Raw genomic sequence first — 18971 nt, 5'->3', positions numbered from 1 at the left:
GTATTTTTTGCGGACCACGATTATTTTTGCTCCTCACGCTGCTTCACAGAGGCCTCACTCAAACAGCTGACCTCTTGTCTTTTACCTCGGATCAATCCCTGGTCAGGGTCTTTAAGAACTAGGGGGGGGGGGGGCAAGGGTACACACGCCGTCCCATTTTGACTTTCGGACATGCCTCGCATTTTTTTGCGATTTTGCCTGAATGTGCTGTCTCCCAAAATAAAATCTCAGTTCTCCGCCCTCCTTAAGTTAAAAGTGCTCTTCCTGATTAGGAAGATCCGACAGAATCCTACAGAAGTCCTACGGGATCCTACAGAAATCCCAACCACGTTTCTGCGAACGGGCGTGAACCTGCGCCGACTAGTGTCGCCGAAGATTGGAAGCCCACCAGAGAATCACATCTGCCTTCCACGACGTCAACCGTTCGTGTTCCGCCTGGCTTTGTCTCCGAGTGCAGTCCGTTAGGCACGAATTCGGTCACATTTGATTTATTTATCTCCGACCGCCATCTCCGAAAACTCGGTCCGTCTCCGGCGCTCGCCATTCAAGGCGAAGACACAGATCGCCGCCGGCGAAGCCAAAAGAGGCTGCAGATATACTTTGTTCCGTTCACGAAATGACACCGGATTACCTGCCTTGCAGTTTTATTACACATGATTTCGACTCACCCAGCTATGCAGTGACCATGTCTGTCGCTCCCCCTTTCACAGCCACCGCACTGGGTCGCCACCTATCAAGCGAACCCGCAACTAGAGGTTGTACCTTTACCTGCAGAGGTGGTGCAGATACGGCACTACTATGCATTTAAGACGCGATCCACGGAACATACCGTGAGTGGGGTGTGGAAGCCGACGCTCAGGGCTTTAGTTTCATAAAATAATTTGGTAAATTTTGAGCGATGGAAATGGATAAGCCTGCTTCAAAGCACACCAAAAGCGGGTTGTTCCCTGAATTCGGCCCTCTTCCTCTCGACGTTGATGGGGGGCGCTGGGACCGCATCAGCTGAATATGAAACTGCACCCCTGCCACGGCTTGCTGAATGAATTAAACCCACCATGAATGAAATCTAGGACACGTACAATGTAATAGTCACACTTATATCCAGCCCACTGCGTGGCGCCATTTTGCTACGTCGGTTTTTCAACTACTTCTAGCTCAAGCATTCACGAGGTTCACACGCATTGCATTATTTGCGTCGAACTGACCAACCGAACTAATGATAACACGTTTTGAACGTAACCACTGTTAATATCAGTGCGGACTCAATAGCGTCTTGGCCTAAAGCATTCAGAGAAAACTCTTACTCTCTCCATCCACCCTGAGTCAACCGATGAAGGCCTGCACAAGTCCATATATTACGTCTTTTCCCACCCAAGTCTGTAATCACTTAAGATTATCCACTTCCAGTCGCCATCTACAGCTCACCTCCACGGGCCATCCCAGCTCTTTCTTGTCCCACCAGCAGAGCGCCTCTCTATTTCTTCCTCCCACCCTTCTCGCTCCCGGCTGCCTCCTTCGCCGCCGCGTTGCGCCCATTTTTGGCCGCCATCTTGGGCAGGCTGCTGGACTTGCCACTGCGTTTCTGCCGGTCGGGAGAATCGCGCAGCGCATCGAAGGCGGGCGCCTTCTGGCCGCCCGAGCCCTGCGGCGACGGCCTCTCCTTGGGCCCGTCCGCCACACGCGGCAACGAACGCACGCCGGCCGCCTTGTTGACTGGGCCCCGCCGCGGGTCCAGGATCCGCTGGTTGGACGTGATGCCGTCCTTGTTGCTGGAACACCGAGAGTTTACGGAGACGAGTTAGTGGAGAGAGAGTGTTTACGGGTGAATGGTGGATTGCGCACTCGAGGTAAGGGTGGGCTGCGGCAGCGAGCACCACTTTTGAGCACAATCTACTGACAGGGATGGAATGGAAGCGTATGATGTGGTGTAGAGTTGCATCGTATCGTGTGCCGTTTAGGTATGAACCAATTTGGCCCAGACAAGTTAGTACGAGGATTGGATGAAAGGTGCGCCACATCAGCCATGAGGCATGCAACCCCTGGACACATGAGACACCCATGCACTTCCTTAGGTGTTTTTAATATAAATGTGCGTGCACTTACTTTGTGTGTTTGCAATATAAAATAAACTAGAGAATAGAGACTGCAGTGCCACTTGCATGACCCTTCAATACCCCACAGCTGTAGCTCTTGTTCTCGGGTTCACCGCCCCATCACACACATGGACGTTCCCATCTGACCGTGGCCTGGTCGAGGCTGCCACACCGGCCCGTCCCCAGCTGATCGCAGCGCCATCAGAGCTGACCGCGGCCTGGTCGAGACTGCTTCACACCGGCCCGTCCCCAGCTGACTGCGGCCTGATCAAGACTGCCACACCGGCCCGTCCCCAGCTGATGGCAGCGCCATCAGAGCTGATCGAGAGGGCGCTGAGACTGCCTCGGGTGCTTACTTCCAGCGCAGCGTGCCGGGCGAGGTGATAGGCGACACGGGTCCATCCTTCTCCACCAAGCGGCGCACGCTGCGCAGGTGGTCCAGGTCGCGGTTCGTGATGCCGATGTCGGCCCTGTAAGTGCGCCGCAGCTCGTCGAAGTGGTGGAAGTCCTGCCGAATCGGCCGGCCGTCAGAGAGCGTTCCAGAAACGGCCACCGCGGTCAGGGCGAGCGAAACCGTGACATCCGTCTGGGTCTACTGAACTCAGCCGCTGCACCCGAAGTTACGCTCTAAGGTAGCCATCTTCAATGGTCAAGCATCGGCTGATGTGATATGGATAACACCTGATGCAAATAGACAAATACATCACGCTTGAACACACTATAAAAGCTTAGCATGATAAACACATAATATGTTATAAAAGCGAAGTACAATAAATGCATATAATGTACTATAAAAGCAAAGTATAATATACACGCGTAATATAATTCACATTATAGTTGCTAAAGCGTAATACGATTACATTTTCATTTGGCTCTCGCAACTGCTCAGATACTACCTGAAGACTCGATGGATTCCTCCCTTTCCCTTTCGGAAGCCATCTGTCCAGTATCGGCTCAAAGCTCTCACCTTGGACTCCTTATCAGTCTGATACTGGACATTCTTCAGCTGAGAGATGAGGTCCTGCTTCTGCCGCTCCAGCTGTTTGGTCAGCTTGATTAGCTCCGTCTCCGTGAATTTCTCGTACTCCGGGAACATCATGTCGATCTTGTACACTGGAACACATTTGGTCGCGGTGAGACGAATCGATAGCGGCGCCAGCTTGTGGCGTGCTTTAGTAAGCTGCAGAGCAAGCAAGCTTTACTCGTCTGTAGTCTGGCCGTCGACACTGGAAGCAGCGGAGCGGCTGGTGCTTTGCACGTATGGTGATGGCAGCAGCTTATTGGGCGATGTTTGCGTTTAAAAGCATCTTATCCCGACACCAATTAGAACGAATGCTGTAGCAGTCTTCGGTGGTGTTCCAGCCACTGACAGTGAGCCTCTCATCTGCAATGCACACGCTGGCAAGATATCAACTGGCACGCGAAGTGCCTTAGTCCCAAAGCCACACACGGGCTTACCATCCCTCACAGAAAGGTCCATGCGGTCGTGCCGCACTCCCATTCAGCGGTGCTGTTCATGCGCAAAGGTCGGTGGGGGTCACACCAAGTCCATGCGCGCTCTTGTGCTGCCTGCGATTTGTGCCGCAAAAGTCGCCTAGCGCGGCGAAGGGCGCCGCGTAAAAAATACTACCACAGACTCCACTTCACGGACGAGCGAGCTGCACGCCCAGTAGGCCACGCGGCACACGCCCCCCGGCCCCATTACGGTACCGTCGCCGTGTTGACCTTCTTTGATGTTGGTGCGCACGGTGCTCTGCTGCTCCGCCAGCGCCGCCCTCTGCTGCTCCAGCTCGGCGTTCAGCGCCACCTGGCTCTCGTAGCGCGTCCTCCACTCCTGAGCGTCTGCGGCCGCCGGACACGGTGTCGGCATCGGCGCTCCTAACGTATCCCGTGAGGGAAGGAGGGGGGGGGGGGGGGGCAGAACGGCGCAGCATGGGCCCCCGTATTGTCCGGTCTCCGACGGGCTGTCCCTTCGGCGGGCACCGTACCCAACTGATGCTCAGCAAACGAGGCACTCGGGTGGCAGCGCAGGCAGAGGAGGACACAGGGGGCAAGTGCCCCCCCCCCCTTTTAGGTTCCGAGGGGCCCTTCGGACCCCTCGAAACCTACTATTAAGGGTCCGAAAAGCCAGCCGGAGGTCTCATTTAGGGGACCCGGCCCGCACGGACCCGGCACTAAAACGCCAGCCAGAGGATCCTACGCGTTGACCAGGGGGCCACTGAGTCGAATGGGGCCTATATTTCGGTCAGACGCCACCAGTAACACACAGTCGGCTCCGTGGCGACATGGAACTAAGGGCCCATTTCACAGGCACGGATAAAGCCGGAGCCAGCGATTTACATTGCTCAGATCCCCACAGCGCCTAACAAGGGCTCTGTGATGTCAAAGGGCCTCGAGTCAGCCAGAAGCAGTATTCGAGCAGGCCCGAAGAGTCTAGAGGACCCACACGGTCCGACGATCAAGGGCCCGATTTGAGAGCATGAGGGCTTAAAGGGTTGGTCGGAGTCTTATTCAGGGACCCAGACATGCGAATACGGGCACCCAAATAACGGTCCTTTGCGTCGATTGGGGATCCCCTGAGTTGATACGGATCTATATGTCGGTCAGCTTTCACCGTACCATATAGTTGGCCCCGTGTCGGTGTGGACCTGAGGACCCACTTCCCAACTGGCTAAAAAGGCAGGACCGAATGAGGACCGGAGAGGGTCGAATTTGATGAGGACCGAAGAGCGGAAACGGTCGGCCTACCGAAACCGACTATCAAAGGCCTTGTTGGAGGACATAAGGGTCCGAAGGAAGAGCTGTAGGTCACATAAAAAATCGCGGTCAGGAGGGTCCTGGCCTGAACTATCAGTCAGAGGTTCTCTTGCACCGTTTTAGGTTCCCCTGAGACAGCGCGGTGTTCAAGTCGGTCAGAGATCACAATCACCGAACAGTCGTCTCCATGTCCGCCAGAGCCCTTGAGACCCTTTTCTTAAACAGAAACGAGGCCGGGGTCCGCGATTTGCAATATCTGAGGCCTCTGACACAATGAGAGGCTCCTGTGTTGGTTGGGGGCCACAGTGCCGATCATGGGCCCTGTGGCGGCGAGTGACCTCGAGTCAGAACGGTGTCTGAGGAGGCCTGAAGGGGGCTGAAGGGTCCCTCGAGACCAAAGATCAAGGGCCCGATGGGATGGCTGAAGGGTCGAAGAGCTGGCTGTAGGTCACATTAAGGACCTCCCACCCATAGGGCCGTGATCTCAAATGTCAGTGAGATGATTTCTCGCACCCCTGAGACAGGGCGTTCCTTTCTTTCGGCCAGAGATCACGAACAACGAACAGTCAGCTCCGTGTTGGTCTGAGCTCTGGAGGCCCATTTCTCAAGCAGGGGCAAGGCCAGGCCCGCGATTTACATCGGTCAGGCTCCTGTATCGTTCAGAGGCCCACAGTGCCGAACAGGGCATTCCGTGTCAACAAGGGGCCTCGAATCGGTCAGGTCGTCCTTCCGATCAGGTCAGGTCATCGGATTCGGTCAGGAGAAGATTTGTTTAACAGGACAGGGGCGGGACCCCAAATGGCAGACGGTCTCTCACGTCGATCGAGGCCCTCTGGCAGTTGAAGGAAACAAGAAGTTTGATGAGTGCTCACATTGAGGTAATAAAAGAGTCCTGTGCCAGCCAAAGCCCCCAGTACCGAACAGTGCCCCCCCCCCCCCCCCCCCCCCAACCAACCAGGGCCCGTTAGGTCCAACAGGATTTTATGTGTCAATTATTTAACTACCTGCGGTGAGCAAGGATGCTGCTGCGTTAATGACGGTGCATGCGTCCATCCGGGGTCAGCTGCGCGGTTCAGAAGGCCTCTCGCGTCAGGGAGTGGACCAATGTGATATGACTCATCCCCTCCCTTCCTGCCGGGGTGAGAGGCTGGCGGCGCCATATAGCCCTAGCAGCTGAGTGCGTTATAAAGCCCCAATCACACGCCTTTAATCTCGGGGAGCAAGGATAACGATGACTTGGGTCGTAGTTTTTATAAAACCGAAAGGTGTTGGCCGCTGCAAGTAACGCCAGGGGTGTGCGCCGATAGTGCAACATCGACGATAGTAAAATGATGTTTCTGAATGTTCTTTAAAATGAATTCGTACAGTCCGAAGATCACACTGCGCAAATCATCTTTACAACATTGAGAATGCCCCCTAGACAGATTAACAGTTACAATACTACGACGAAAAAAATTTCGCTCTTACTCTTCCAGTCCCGCAACCATATTCCAGCACCACTCCGCAGTATTGTAAAACCCAATACGTTATTGTCATCAATCTAAAACCGCACAGGTGAAATATATACCCGAGATATCACTAAATGTACGACCTGGAGTCCAAATGTGTTCGAAGGTACTTCTTTCAGATGCATCACTATTTTCGCCTACCTATTGGCCACGGCCTAGTGTAAACCGCAGGGCCAGCCACGTGTGGCCTAGGGAGACTGCAACGCCTGGCATCGAGGTTTTTGTTTGGAAGGTATGCGAGCGCGCGTGCTCAAAACTACGTTACATAACTTGTACCACTAATCAATTCTGACTGAATGTTGAAGATATCTGGACAAAGATGGCCTGGCCATGTCAATACAAATTGTTAACCCATTTTGGTCCTCAGTCTTCCTTTGCGGGATCTTTGCTATTTCTGCACAATCCAGAAAAAATTGACAATGTTTCTGAGTCCTTTCGGTCTAAAAGGAGTCCACTGGACCATTGTTAAATGAAGATCGCCGGCGATTTATTTCACGCAGTCATTTAACGCGTGAGATTGTTACCTTATTTTCTGTAAACTGAAGGCAGGATTGATCTCGCGTTAGCGTCTGGCATACATTCAAATTGTAGAAGACAAACATGTAATATATATATATATATATATAAATATATATATCATATATGTAAAAATCTAAATACTATATTATATAAGAAAAAAGCATGCCGTCAATAACAAATCGGTCATATCCGATGGTTTTGGGGGCCTTTCCTCTCAGGGGCCCTTTGTCAACCATGTGCTCCCCTTGCCAAGGCTCTGGCTGCGCTCCCGCACTCGGGTAGTGGAGGGCAAGAGTAATGGACCACACTGGACGGTACTAATCAGCACTGATTTCGTCGGATTCGCATGCACCGCAGATTTTATGGCATCTCTCCGACTGCCGTGATGACTCCAGCTGGTAAGCACGACTTAAATTACAACTGCGCTTACAAAGTTAATACCAAGTCCACTGTTCATTACAGCTAAACACGATTACGCTAGGCAGCGACCCTGTCATACCATCATCGGTGGGGATTTGCTCGCGATCCAAGGCACGCAGCTTCTCTCGCAAGTCTTCCACCGACTGTTCCAGGCTGGCGTTAGACCAGTCCAGCGTGTCACTGCAACGGCAGGGACATAAGTCACATCGGGTGCGATAACCAAGTTTGTAGAACATCGATACAGCGGGCAGACGAGCCCTCTGGTTATATTTAGCCGCCTGCGCAGCATTACAGCAGCCTTCATCCGTCTTGAACTTCAGCTGTGGCCACCCGTACTGCACCTGAACACAGCGCTTGGCTGCATGCAGCTGTGCAGCACCACAGCAGCCCTCATCCGTCCTGAGGTTCAGCTGTGGCCACCGGTACTGCACCTGAGCCCAGCGCTTGGCTGCATGCAGCTGTGCAGCACCACAGCAGCCCTCATCCGTCCTGAGGTTCAGCTGTGGCCACCGGTACTGCACCTGAGCCCAGCGCTTGGCTGCATGCATCTCCGCGCCCCGACGAGCGGACTCCCATGGCGATGATGCCGCGGCGCCGTACGCTGAACACCACGCCAGTCCTAGTCGTCGACGAAGAGCACTGGCTCTAGCTGCTCTAAAGGCTGTCATTCTCCAGAGCAGCAGACCTGTGCTGCGACGTCGTCACCTTCGTCTTCATACCACGCTGGCAACTATGTGGAGCCATCATAGGCGGGACATGGAGGCGGAACACTCTTCGAAGAGGGTTGAGAGGGGGTGCTACCCTTGCGAGAAGGGGGGCACCAACGGTGACTGGATGCGACAGCAAAGGTAGCTCCACCAAGCTGTCATCACACCCAGCCACCTCTGTCATCACATCCAGTCACCTCTGTCATCACAGTCAGCCATGTCTGTCATTACATCCAACCCCCGTTGCTGCCCCCTTCTCGCGGGTGTAGCACCCCCTCGGAGCTATGTTCGAAGAGTGTTCCGCTTACACGTCCCGCCTGTGGCGCGGCTCCATATAGCCGCCAGCATGGTATGAAGACGAAAATGACGACGTCGCAGCACGGGTCTGCTGCTCTGGAGAGTGATGATCTCTGGACCACCTAGCGCTGGTACTGTTCGTCAACGGCATTGACTGGTGTACTGTTCAGCACTGCGGGATCGGAATCGGAATCCGCTTGTCGGGATACGGGCAATAGTCAACTAGCGAATAGCCAGCAATATTCTTTTCCAAAAACATGTTGGTAACAGACGCCAGATTCGCGATTTTTTACAGTTTGCCTTGCCAGTGTCACTTACTAGCCATCAAAAACTTGCATTTCCGTTTTAAAACGATTGCTGATGTATGGAGAGCCAAATGTCAAACGTGGTTTCTTTCACGCAAAAGTTATGCGAGAATTTCGCGACGTACCCGTTAGATTGAAACAGGTCAGGAGCGGATGGTTCTGGTAGCACAAACACGGCCACCGGCACCACCTAAATCCCACGCACTGTCAGCCGACGTCAGTTCGCACCAGGCCTGCAGTCAGCCGACGTCAGTTCTCACCACGCCTGCAGTCAGCCGACGTCAGTTCTCACCACGCCTGCAGTCAGCCATCGCTTACACTGCGACGAGCTGATCAGGTGGCCTTCACCTGTACATTTTATGCATGCACTGCGGCTTACTATCCAGCTCAGTCGTCACCTTGACTGCAGCTTTCTGTTCAGCTTGGGTTTTTACCTAATAGTTTTCACTCACACTTCTTTTCATCGACAGTTTTATCCCCATCTGCGTTGCAGCTTATTGTCTAGGTCAGTTTTCAGCAACTCAACCCTCACTTATACAGCACCGCCGCTCCCACCCGCCGCCCAGTTCAGCCCTCACCCGTACCGCCGCCTGTTGTCCCAGCCCTCACCCGTATTGCCGCCTGTTGTCACAGCCCTCATCCGTGCCGCCGCTTGCTGTCCCAGCCCTCACCCGTACTGCCGCCTGTTGGTATCCGTACGCCGCCTGTTGTCCAGCCCTCACCCGTACTGCCGCCTGTTGTCCCAGCCCTCACCCGTACCGCCGCCTGTTGTCCCAGCCCTCACCCGTACTGCCGCCTGCTGTCCCAGCCCTCACCCGTACTGCCGCTGCTGTCCCAGCCCACCCGTACTGCCGCCTGTTGTCCCAGCCCTCACCCGTACTGCCGCCTGTTGTCCTAGCCCTCATCCGTACTGCCGCCTGTTGTCCCAGCCCTCACCCGTACTGCCGCCTGTTGTCTAAGCCCTCATCCGTACTGCCGCCTGTTGTCGCAGCCCTCACCCGCACTGCCGCCTGTTGCCGCAGCCCTCACCCGTACCGCCGCCTGTTGTCCCAGCTCTCACCCAGTACTGCCGCCTGTTGTCCCGTCCTCGCCTGTTCTGCAGCCCACTGTCCAGCCCAGTTATCACCTGTAGTGCCGCACAGTGCCCACCTCAGGCCTCACCTGCACTGCAGCCCGCTGCCAGTCCAGGCCTCACCTGTACTGACGCCCGCCGTCCTAGCCCTCACCTGTAGTGCCGCACACTGCCCAACTCAGGCCTCACCTGTACTGCAGCCCACTGTCCAGTCCAGGCCCTACCTGTACTGACACCCGCCGTCCTAGCCCTCACCTGTAGTGCTGCACACTGCCCGGCTCGGGCCTCACCTGTACTGACGCCCGCTGACATAGCCCTCACCTGTAGTGCTGCACACTGCCCAGCTCAGGCCTCACCTGTAGTGAAGTTCACTGTCCAGGTCGGCCGTGAGCCGCTCGAACTCGGACAGGTCCGCCTCCCGTTTCGACATTGCGGCCCCGTGTGATCGGACCCGCCGCCGCCGGCGCTACCCGACTGTTGGCGGCCGTCGCCTAGCGACCGTGCCGGGCGGTGCGCCGGGCCGCCTCTGGGTCAATCGACCGACCGGGCTCGCGTGTCGGGACGGCCGTGACGGGATCGGGCTGGCCTGATTACCGCCGCCCCGTGTCCACCCTACGTCCGGCCGCGCCGCCGCCGGAAGTAGCGGGGGGGGGGGGGGGGCATAGCCGAAATGTTGGTCAACCGAAGTGCCGTGTGTGATGCGGGGGGAACACAAGTGAGACGCGTTGGGCCGAGGGGTCAGGTAGTGGTCGTTTACGATGACGATGGTACATAAGTGATGAAGATTAATGACGCTGCAGTTGGTCGCACGTCGACCACAACTCTCCAAGAAAACTGCCCGCAAGCCTCATGAACCTGTATTAAAGCCAGCTCGAAGACGACTATTTCGAGCGCACCATCACATGATCTCATCGGAGCCGCGCAGGCGCAGCAATGAGGCACGGCTTCACACAATAAATACATGCATATATTGCGTTGGAGCCACTGCAGCCCGGCGAGGAGAGCCGAGCGCGGCCGCGGATGGCGGCGCCGGTCATGCCCTGGGGCGGCCGCGCCCCGGGCCAGGTCAGGCCAGGGCCAGCGGCTCCGCGTCCGTGTCTGCCATCAGGTACATGGACGCCATGGCGCTCTCGTCGTACTCGACGATCGCACTCTCCGGCACCTGGGCGACGCGAGCAGCCACAGGTCAACTACCAGCACCGTATTGTAACGTGGCGCTGCCTCCGCCAGGCAGAGACGGTGTGGTACATGTGCCGGCGCACTTTCTAGCTATGTGGGGCATAAGCGTTAAATGCGAAGGCTTTGCAATTATCACGTTACTACAGTTGGCGATTACGATTATATTAGCCCCGTTTCAGTGGATAACAGCGTGAGGCACGTGCCAGCCTTGCGTGCCGCTGCCAGCTGAGATTAACTGGAACGATCGCCACGGCACCGAACGAACAATTCCATCTAACGGCCGCTCAACATGCATGTGCAATCACAGCCGTAGGCCTTGAAAGTTCTTAAAACATCTGCCTCCTTACACCTTGAGCTGCAATCATCTATCACGCAACCGGACAATCTCTATAAAGGAAGGCAGCTGCGACGTTTGGTGAGGTCAAAATCAGTGACAATCACGCGGAATCCTGTTGACCATTGGCAGGAGGACATGGCATACTTGGCACCGTTCTTAAGGACTCCACTTTACTTCTTTTGAGATGAACGTGCACAAAGCGGACCGAAGGGGTTTTACCCATAAATTTTTGCCAATTTTATTCCCACTAGGACCAACCAAAAACTTTGCTACCACAGGAAAGAATATCCAACCACGACAAATGTCCAACAACAGAGCATTACAAGTTCGTGCATTTTTTCAACTGCAGCTTGCGGCCTAGAATGCTGTATGTCCGTTAGCACACCTACCACGTACTCGCCTCCGAAAAAGGGTCGTGTAACAGTCAAAACTTTACTACCTTTACTAGAACCTAACTTTACTGGTACAGCATGATGAGCAAACCTATACATTTGGCTCACAGTTTATTTTCCGTCGGGCTAGAACCCTTCACGCTACGTTCCATTGCTCTGCCCATCAGATATGGCGGCCCCGCTCCTGCCCAGCCCTGGTCAGAGCGCGGCGCGGTGACTCAGTATCCCCCGTCCATATAGCGCTCGCCGGTGTGGAGCTCGGCGGTTTGACCCACCATGATTTGCCCGGTCTGCTCGTCGATGACGGTCTGCGACTCGTCCAGCACCATCTGGTCGCCGTCGCCGATCACCATCGCCTTGCCGTCCTCGTCGGTGACGAACTGCCGGCGGCATGCCCCAGTGTGAGAGAAGGGCGTGCGGCACACCGCCCAGCCCAGGCACAACCGCTCGCCCTCCAACGACGGGGCTGTCAGAGCGCTATGTGGGGCACAGACAGGCTCGGAAAAGAGCCAATCAAGTTCAGCAGTGCCTGGTGACTCGAAAATGTAATAAATCATGCTGTTAAGAGGACGTCCATGAACAAAATGAAGCAGTCGACCAAAGCATGTGCACATGAGGCCTGGCACTTGTTTCAAAGGATGCACGCGAAAGCACGATTTCATGATTCCCTCCACTACTAATTCCCTCCATCCATGATTCCCCCCACTACTGACTCCCTCCCCGAGCCACCAACGCGCGCCCAACGAGCAGTGGCCGCTGTCTGAGCTTCGGACGTCCCCGGTGCCTGTCTCCCTCGCGCCGCCGCGCCCGTCCGGCTGGGACCGGGCACGCGGCCGCCGCCTCACCTGCAGGTTGCTCAGGTCGGCGCTGTTGAGCAGCATGACCTCGCCCTCGCCCCCGGCCGACACGGTGAGCGCACGCAGCGAGCGCTGGTGCGGCCGGTCGCGCGAGTGCGTGAAAATGTGCCGCTTCATGTCCGAACGCATGCGGAACGTCTTGTGGCAGATGGGGCACGAATGCGACCGCTCGCCTGCCGCAGCGCGGGGGGAGGAGTCAGCGGACGGCAGACGAGCCGCGCGCGCCGGCCGCCGCCGTCAACGGTGGTCCGAACAATCACATGAGCTACCCAGGAGATTATCTACCCAACGGCAAGGGAGTTTGAGATGAATGGCACACATTTAATACTGGTACCTACTCAATTTGGAATATTACGTAACTTCCAAAAATCATTGCACAATACCTTGACATGCACGAGTCGCAATTTAAAATACGTGCTCCAGCTTTAAAAAAAACAAGGTGTGACATTGTGATGAATATGCAACACAACTTCGCATTCCAAAAATTAGCGTGTTACCAATCTTACTGTTGAGCAAACGCTATGTTCTCACCTGTATGAATCTTCATATGGCCGGTGAGGTATGTGGAAGCCCGGAAGCCCTTTTTACACACGGGACACTTGTAGTTGCGCTCGTTCGTGTGGCAGCGCATGTGAACGGTCATGGAATACTTGCGAGAGAAAGACTTGGTGCAGAACCGACACCGGAACGGCCTGCGTGAAGACGGGCGCACGTCAGATGGGCGCCACGCGGCACGTACCCAGGTATGTGAAGTCATCAGCTGCTGTGCCACTGTGTGCATGCAGACAGCCAGTGGTAGCAGGGCAGACAGACAGTGATAACAGGGCATACAGCCAGTGGTGACAGGGCACACAGCCAGTGGTAACAGGGCAGACAGACAATGGCAACAGGACAGTTAGCCACTGGCAACAGTGCAGACAGCCAGTGGTAACAGTGCAAACAGCCAGTGGTAACAGGCGGACATGCAGCGGTAACAGGGTGGACAGCCAGTGGTAACAGGGCAGACAGACAACAGTAACATGACAACCAGTGGCAACAGGGCAGCCAGCCAGTGGTAACAGGGCAGACAGCCATTAGTAAGAGTACAGACAGCCCATGGTCACAGTGCAGACAGACAGCAGTCAAAGTACAGAGACTGTGGTTTCAGTGCAGACAGCCAGGTGGTTACAATGCAGAGAGACAGTGGTTATAGAGCAATGACCCATGCTATATCTGAATGAAAGTGAATGAGTGGAAAAGTAGCATCACATAAAAAGCCTGATGATGGGATGCCACTGATGACACTGATCACACTGATGGGATGAATAACAAAATGAAAACATTCTTATAAAACAAGCACACAACACATGTCAGCAGGTGCATAATTCATTCACATGCAGGCTCTGACCAAAGCACACATGAATACCAACAAGCACGGGCTGCCCTCCGTCGCTGCCGCGGCCGCCGCACGTACCGCTGCCGGGTGTGGATGGACATGACGTGGGAGGTGAGGTCTGCCTGCTGCCGGAACCGGCGCAGGCAGTACTCGCACCCGAACGGCCGCTCGCCCGTGTGCGTGCGGTCGTGCACGCGCAGCGCCGCCTCCGTGAAGAACGACTTGCCGCACGCCTGGCACTTGTAGCCCTCCAGCGCTGCCGGCGGGCAGAGGGGCGGGTCAGCGCCGGGCGCGAGGCCGGGCTCGCTGGCGGGGCGCCTTTGGGTCACACCCACGCCTCAGGTGCTGCTGACTGCTGCTGACTATTCAAAACACGTGTAGCCGATAATCATCATCAATTTGGAAATGCCTCTCCTTCGCGCAGGGCGAGCGTACATACAATTCGAAGCACTAAAACACCAGGCACATGTATCTGAAACCTCTAGTTTCACTTCAATACATCCACCTTCATGTGGACGGTTCCATCCGCCATAAATAAGCAAATCATGTTTCTTATTACCAAAAGCAGGACTGGACCCAAGGGCCACGAGAAACGCTGACCAGGGCACTTCCATCGCCAATGCACACGCCTCCCGTCCAGCAAACTCACCCTTATGCTTGATACTGATGTGATAAAACACGTGGTTCTTGGTCTTGCCCTCCTTGCCGCACACGGAGCACGAGAACGTGCCGCCGGCACCCTCGCGGATCTGGTCGTACACCGCCTGTCGCTGTTTGTCGGACGAGCCGACCGGGCGGCCGGTGCGGCGGCTCGAGGCGCGCCGTGCCCCGCTCGCACACAGCTCCGGGTGCTCGCGCTGCGCGTGGTGCTTCACCTGCATGGTGGTGATGAACGAGGCGCTGCACGTGTCGCACCGGTACGGCCGCCGGCCCGCGCGCTGGTTCTCGTGCAGCAGCAGGTGGCGCTCGTAGATCTTCTGCGAGGTGTACGTGACGTGACACTCGTTGCACTCGTACTCGACCTTCTCGCGCTTCGTCTGCGAGATGGGCTCACCGCCGCCGCCGTGCACACGCTGCACGTGGTTCGCTCGCGCCGACACCGTGGTGAAGATCTTGACGCATTGCGTGCAGTTCTTCAGGTTCTTCATGTTATACTTGCCGGGACTCGTGTCGCCACCGTCTGCCGGCCGCACGTGCTCCGCCGTTCCGTCAGCATCGCTCCACCAGTTGGACGCCCGCCACAAGTCCTATCTCGCTTTTCACAACCCTCGAGACGGTGGCCGGCTCCGGACACTCTTTCGCGGGGGTCCCGCACTCCGCGTCCGCCTTGCTTCGGGCTGCCGTCGCATTGCGCAGGTGCACCTTGCCGTGCCGCTCGAGCTCTACCTCCGAGAAGAAGTAACGTTCGCACCGGTCGCACGCAATCTGCGGCGTTTTGCTGGCGATGATGTCGACGTTGAGCTCGGTGGCGCCGTCGTAGCCGGCGGCCTCCTCGGTGACCGCCCGGCCGTCGGCGGCCGACAGGCCCTCCGCCTCCGTCGACGCCTCGTCACCGCGCGGCTGGTCGTAGTGTTCGCGCAAGTGTTGGAAGAAGGCAGCCTGCGTGGCCAGCCGTCCGGGGCACAGCTGACAGGCGAACGTGCCCACTTTGCGCGGCCGGCCGCGGCCTCGCTTCGGCAGCGCTGCCGGCGGTGGCGGCAGCGCTGCCGGTGGCGGCGGCGGCGGCGCGGCCGGCGACCAGTCGTCGTCGCTGTCGAACTCGTCGCTGCCCTCGGCGCGCTTGAGCGCGGCCACGGCGCGCGCGATGCCGCGGGAGGCGCAGCGGCGCGAGGCGCGACGCTGCGACGGCGTCGACCACACGTCCGGCGTGGGCGGCGACGCCGGCGCGGGCGGCCGAGGGGGCGCCGGCGGCTGCTGGTCCCGGACGCTGACGACGCGGAAGCGGACGCTGCCGGGCTGCGGCGGCGGGCCGCTCTCGGCGGCGACCTGCGGCAGGCGGACCTTCACCTGCGCACCTGAGGACCGCAGCGACACTGGTCAGTTGATGCTCACACACAGCAGCTTCAAATCGGCTCTCGCCTGAGCGGGTCACGGGATTACAAAGATAATAGAGGGGGAAAACTGAACATTCGTCCGTATTTATGGCGCAACACACCATGTCGATTGTTGCTATACTTGCTACGTAGCGGTGTTATTACTTCCTTTCTTATTTTAAGTCGAGTGCTGAACTGTCTCCCTTCTTCTCCCGTCCTAGTGTATGTACTGGTTCATTTCTGACTCCCTTAAGCCCATTGTCAGATGTAGATGTAGACGTAAAAAGACCACAGCTGACGACCACATGAGGAGATATCCTACGAAAAGCTGAGGCTCGAGTGCGAAATCCCGATCTACATCTTCATCGCATCTGCACGTGCTTCATGGCATGCATGTGTATGGGACCACAAGACACCTGTTAAAGAGAATAAATTTCCAATACAATCGAAAACTGTTACCATTACTCCCGGATTCTTTCCGCAGACACACGTCAGCAATTATAACAAAACTAACCCACCTGATGCGCTGATCATTGTGGTCTCTGTCCAAGTCATACCACTGTCCTCAGCATCTTTTCCAGCGAGAGCGACATTCACTGACAAATCTTCGCTGCCAGCATTTTGTTCAGTTGTCTCACTATCAGGTTCTTGTGATTCAAGAACTGTGTCAATATCTTCTGCTACAAAAGGTTCTTCCTTCGCAACCTCCATGGACCTCTCCACAGCGCCCATCTCGGAGTCCTCAATCTCTTGGTCCGTGTCTCGACCTCCGGCGTCCTCGGTCTCCTCATCCGTCTCCCGAACCTCGGCATCCACGGTCTCCTCGTCCGTGTCCAGAGCTCCGCCGCCGCCGTCGCCGGCCGACGGCTCCGCGTCGGGCGCCAGGCCCAGTTGGATGGAGTCTTCTTCGGCCGGGTCGTCGGCACTGGTGACGATCAGCTGCTCCACGCCGGCCAGGTCGTCCGAGGTCAGGTCCGAGAGGCCCTCCTTCAGACGGCTGGCCAGCTGCCGGCCAAGGCCCGAGCCCGTCACATGCCGCTCACAGCTCTCGACCGCCAGCCGTGGGAACAGGGCGAATGCAATCTACAATGTGCCCCGTGATAAAACCATCACAGCTAAAGGGAGCATCCTCCAATGACTAGTTGCTCAGGACAATTAACTTTGACAGCAGCCAATGGCCCTAATTTTCCCACACAACTTTCATACCAGGTGAGCAGAACAGGTTGCACGAGCATTACGGTGCTTGTGAAACTATAGGCAAGCAGCTACACAACTGTCAATTGGTCGATAAACTTGCTTCAAAAATGATGTAGGCTTGATACTAATATTTGAGGAAGTCTTGGCACAACTTAGCTGAATACAAAAACATTACACAAAACATCAGCACTTAAATCCCAGAGGAATCAAATCAAAGGGTTAATAATATTCTACTGGTCATGCCACCATCATCTCCACTACGCAATCAAGATGCTTCCTGTCATTGTAAACAAAGCACACAAGCCTGACTCGGGCATCACTATCATGGAAGGCACCCTCATCTGGCCCCTGAGGCTGTGAGGCTCAGGTACCTCCAAGGACAGCCTCCTGACTGTGTTCCCAGTCAGCCCTGCCGTCGACTCACCTCCGACGGCAGGGTGATCATCTGCCCCCCGAGGCCGTGACACTCGGTGCCTCCAGAGACAGCCTCCTGACTGTGCTCCCAGTCAGCCCTGCCGTCGACTCACCTCCGACGGCAGAGTGATCATCTGCCCCCCGAGGCCGTAACACTCGGTGCCTACAGGGACAGCCTCCTGACTGTGCTCCCAGTCAGCCCTGCCGTCGACTCACCTCTGGTGGCAGGGTGATCAGCTGGCCGCCATCGCTGGTCACCAGCTGCACCTGCTGCTCGCCGTCACCCGTCTCCAACACCACGATCTGCGCCTGCTGCGAGGCCTCGGCAGCGTCGTCGTCGGCACCAACCACCACCATCTGGCCTGGCCCATCCTCCTCCGACACCCAGATCAGCTGGGGGCAGTGGACCCACACTGGCTCAGCACACATCAACACCCAGATCAGCTGGTGGCAGCGGACCCACACCAGCTCAGCACACATCAACACCCAGATCAGTTGGCGGCAGCAGACCCACACCGGCTCAGCACACATCAACACCCAGATCAGCTGGTGGCAGTGGACCCACACCAGCTCAGCACACATCAACAACCAGATCAGCTGGTGGCAGCAGACCCACACTGGCTCAGCACACATCAACACCCAGATCAGCTGGCAGCAGCAGACGCGAAACAGACTCAGCACACACCACACATCAACACCCAGATCAGTTGGCTGGCAGCAGACCCACACCAGCTCAGCACACATCAACACCCAGATCAGCTGGTGGCAGCGGACTCACACCAGCTCAGTACACATCAACACCCAGATCAGCTGGTGGCAGCAGACCCCCACCAGCTAAGCACACATCAACAACCAGATCAGCTGGTGGCAGCAGACCCATGCCAGCTCAGCACACATCAACACCCAGATCAGCTGGTGGCAGCAGACCCACGCCAGCTCAGCACACATCAACACCCAAATCAGCTGGTGGCAGCAGACCCACACCAGCTTAGCACACATCAACACCCAGATCAGCTGGCAGCGGCAGACCCACACCAGCTCACCACACATTAACACCCAGATCAGCTGGTGGAGGCAGACTCACATCAGCCCAGCACACATCAACACCCAGATCAGGCCACGGACCCACACCTGCTCAGCACGCACCAACAGCCTAAAGGTGGCATTTAAGATGAGGTCAACAAGAGTCAACACCATATTGCAAAATAGCACACTGACTGTAGATAATTTAATGCAGCCATGAAATAAGATCCCAATTACATATCTGCTTTGACAGGAGAATGAAACTACCACACCACTTGCTTCAAACTGCAAACAGGAGGGTATCACACTCCAAAGATTGACACCTCAAACAGGCATCTAAAACTTATGTGAGTGTGCCACCCTGGACAATCCCATGTAGAGCCACACATGAAGAACAATTACCTCTCCATGATCTGATGCAACAACAAGAGGAGCTCCATGTAGGAGCTGGTCACTATCTGTCTGTTCCTGATCTTCCATCATGCA

At 56.2% G+C, this 18971-nt stretch overlaps 2 protein-coding genes across 3 annotated transcripts; both read right to left on the bottom strand.

The window, feature by feature from the left end:
• Positions 1 to 516: 516 nt before the first annotated feature.
• LOC119107825 (coiled-coil domain-containing protein 169) lies at positions 517 to 10114 on the bottom strand. Of its 2 annotated transcripts, none has more exons than XM_037231384.1 (6): positions 10035 to 10114; positions 7377 to 7477; positions 3804 to 3935; positions 3061 to 3206; positions 2450 to 2601; positions 517 to 1769 (listed from the first exon to the last, which is right to left on the bottom strand). In XM_037231384.1, the coding sequence occupies exons 1-6, from the start codon at positions 10106 to 10108 to the stop codon at positions 1475 to 1477; spliced, it is 900 nt and encodes a 299-aa protein (XP_037087279.1). In that variant the 5' UTR covers positions 10109 to 10114; the 3' UTR covers positions 517 to 1474. The 2 variants fall into 2 exon arrangements, with proteins under 2 accessions (XP_037087279.1, XP_037087280.1); XM_037231385.1 differs by having other exon boundaries at positions 3819 to 3935.
• A 406-nt stretch (positions 10115 to 10520) lies between these two features.
• On the bottom strand, positions 10521 to 15497 carry LOC119108557 (zinc finger protein 570). Its single transcript, XM_037232145.1, has 6 exons — positions 14468 to 15497; positions 13897 to 14074; positions 12975 to 13135; positions 12432 to 12616; positions 11862 to 11966; positions 10521 to 10840 (listed from the first exon to the last, which is right to left on the bottom strand). Exons 1-6 carry the CDS (start codon positions 14964 to 14966, stop codon positions 10745 to 10747), a joined length of 1224 nt encoding a protein of 407 aa, XP_037088040.1. The 5' UTR covers positions 14967 to 15497; the 3' UTR covers positions 10521 to 10744.
• Between the last annotated feature and the right edge of the window lie 3474 nt (positions 15498 to 18971).

The sequence above is a fragment of the Pollicipes pollicipes genome, unplaced genomic scaffold (genome assembly GCF_011947565.3).
Source record: "Pollicipes pollicipes isolate AB1234 unplaced genomic scaffold, Ppol_2.1 Scaffold_6686;HRSCAF=7923_pilon_pilon_pilon, whole genome shotgun sequence".
Lineage (NCBI taxonomy): Eukaryota > Metazoa > Arthropoda > Thecostraca > Pollicipedomorpha > Pollicipedidae > Pollicipes > Pollicipes pollicipes.
Note: the sequence above shows the minus strand (reverse complement) of the source record. Positions and strands in the feature narration are given on the sequence as shown.

Coding starts and splice junctions, on each gene's coding strand:
- LOC119107825 (XM_037231384.1), bottom strand. CDS start 10,108: ATGTCGAAACGGGAGGCGGACCTGTCCGAGTTCGAGCGGCTCACGGCC. Junction 7,478..10,034: donor GACAGTGAACTTCACTACAG/GTGAGGCCTGAG, acceptor CTGCCGTTGCAG/TGACACGCTGGACTGGTCTA. Junction 3,936..7,376: donor GCAAATCCCCACCGATGATG/GTATGACAGGGT, acceptor CGGCGGCCGCAG/ACGCTCAGGAGTGGAGGACG.
- LOC119108557 (XM_037232145.1), bottom strand. CDS start 14,966: ATGAAGAACCTGAAGAACTGCACGCAATGCGTCAAGATCTTCACCACG. Junction 14,075..14,467: donor CATCAGTATCAAGCATAAGG/GTGAGTTTGCTG, acceptor GCCCGCCGGCAG/CGCTGGAGGGCTACAAGTGC. Junction 13,136..13,896: donor TCCATCCACACCCGGCAGCG/GTACGTGCGGCG, acceptor GTCTTCACGCAG/GCCGTTCCGGTGTCGGTTCT.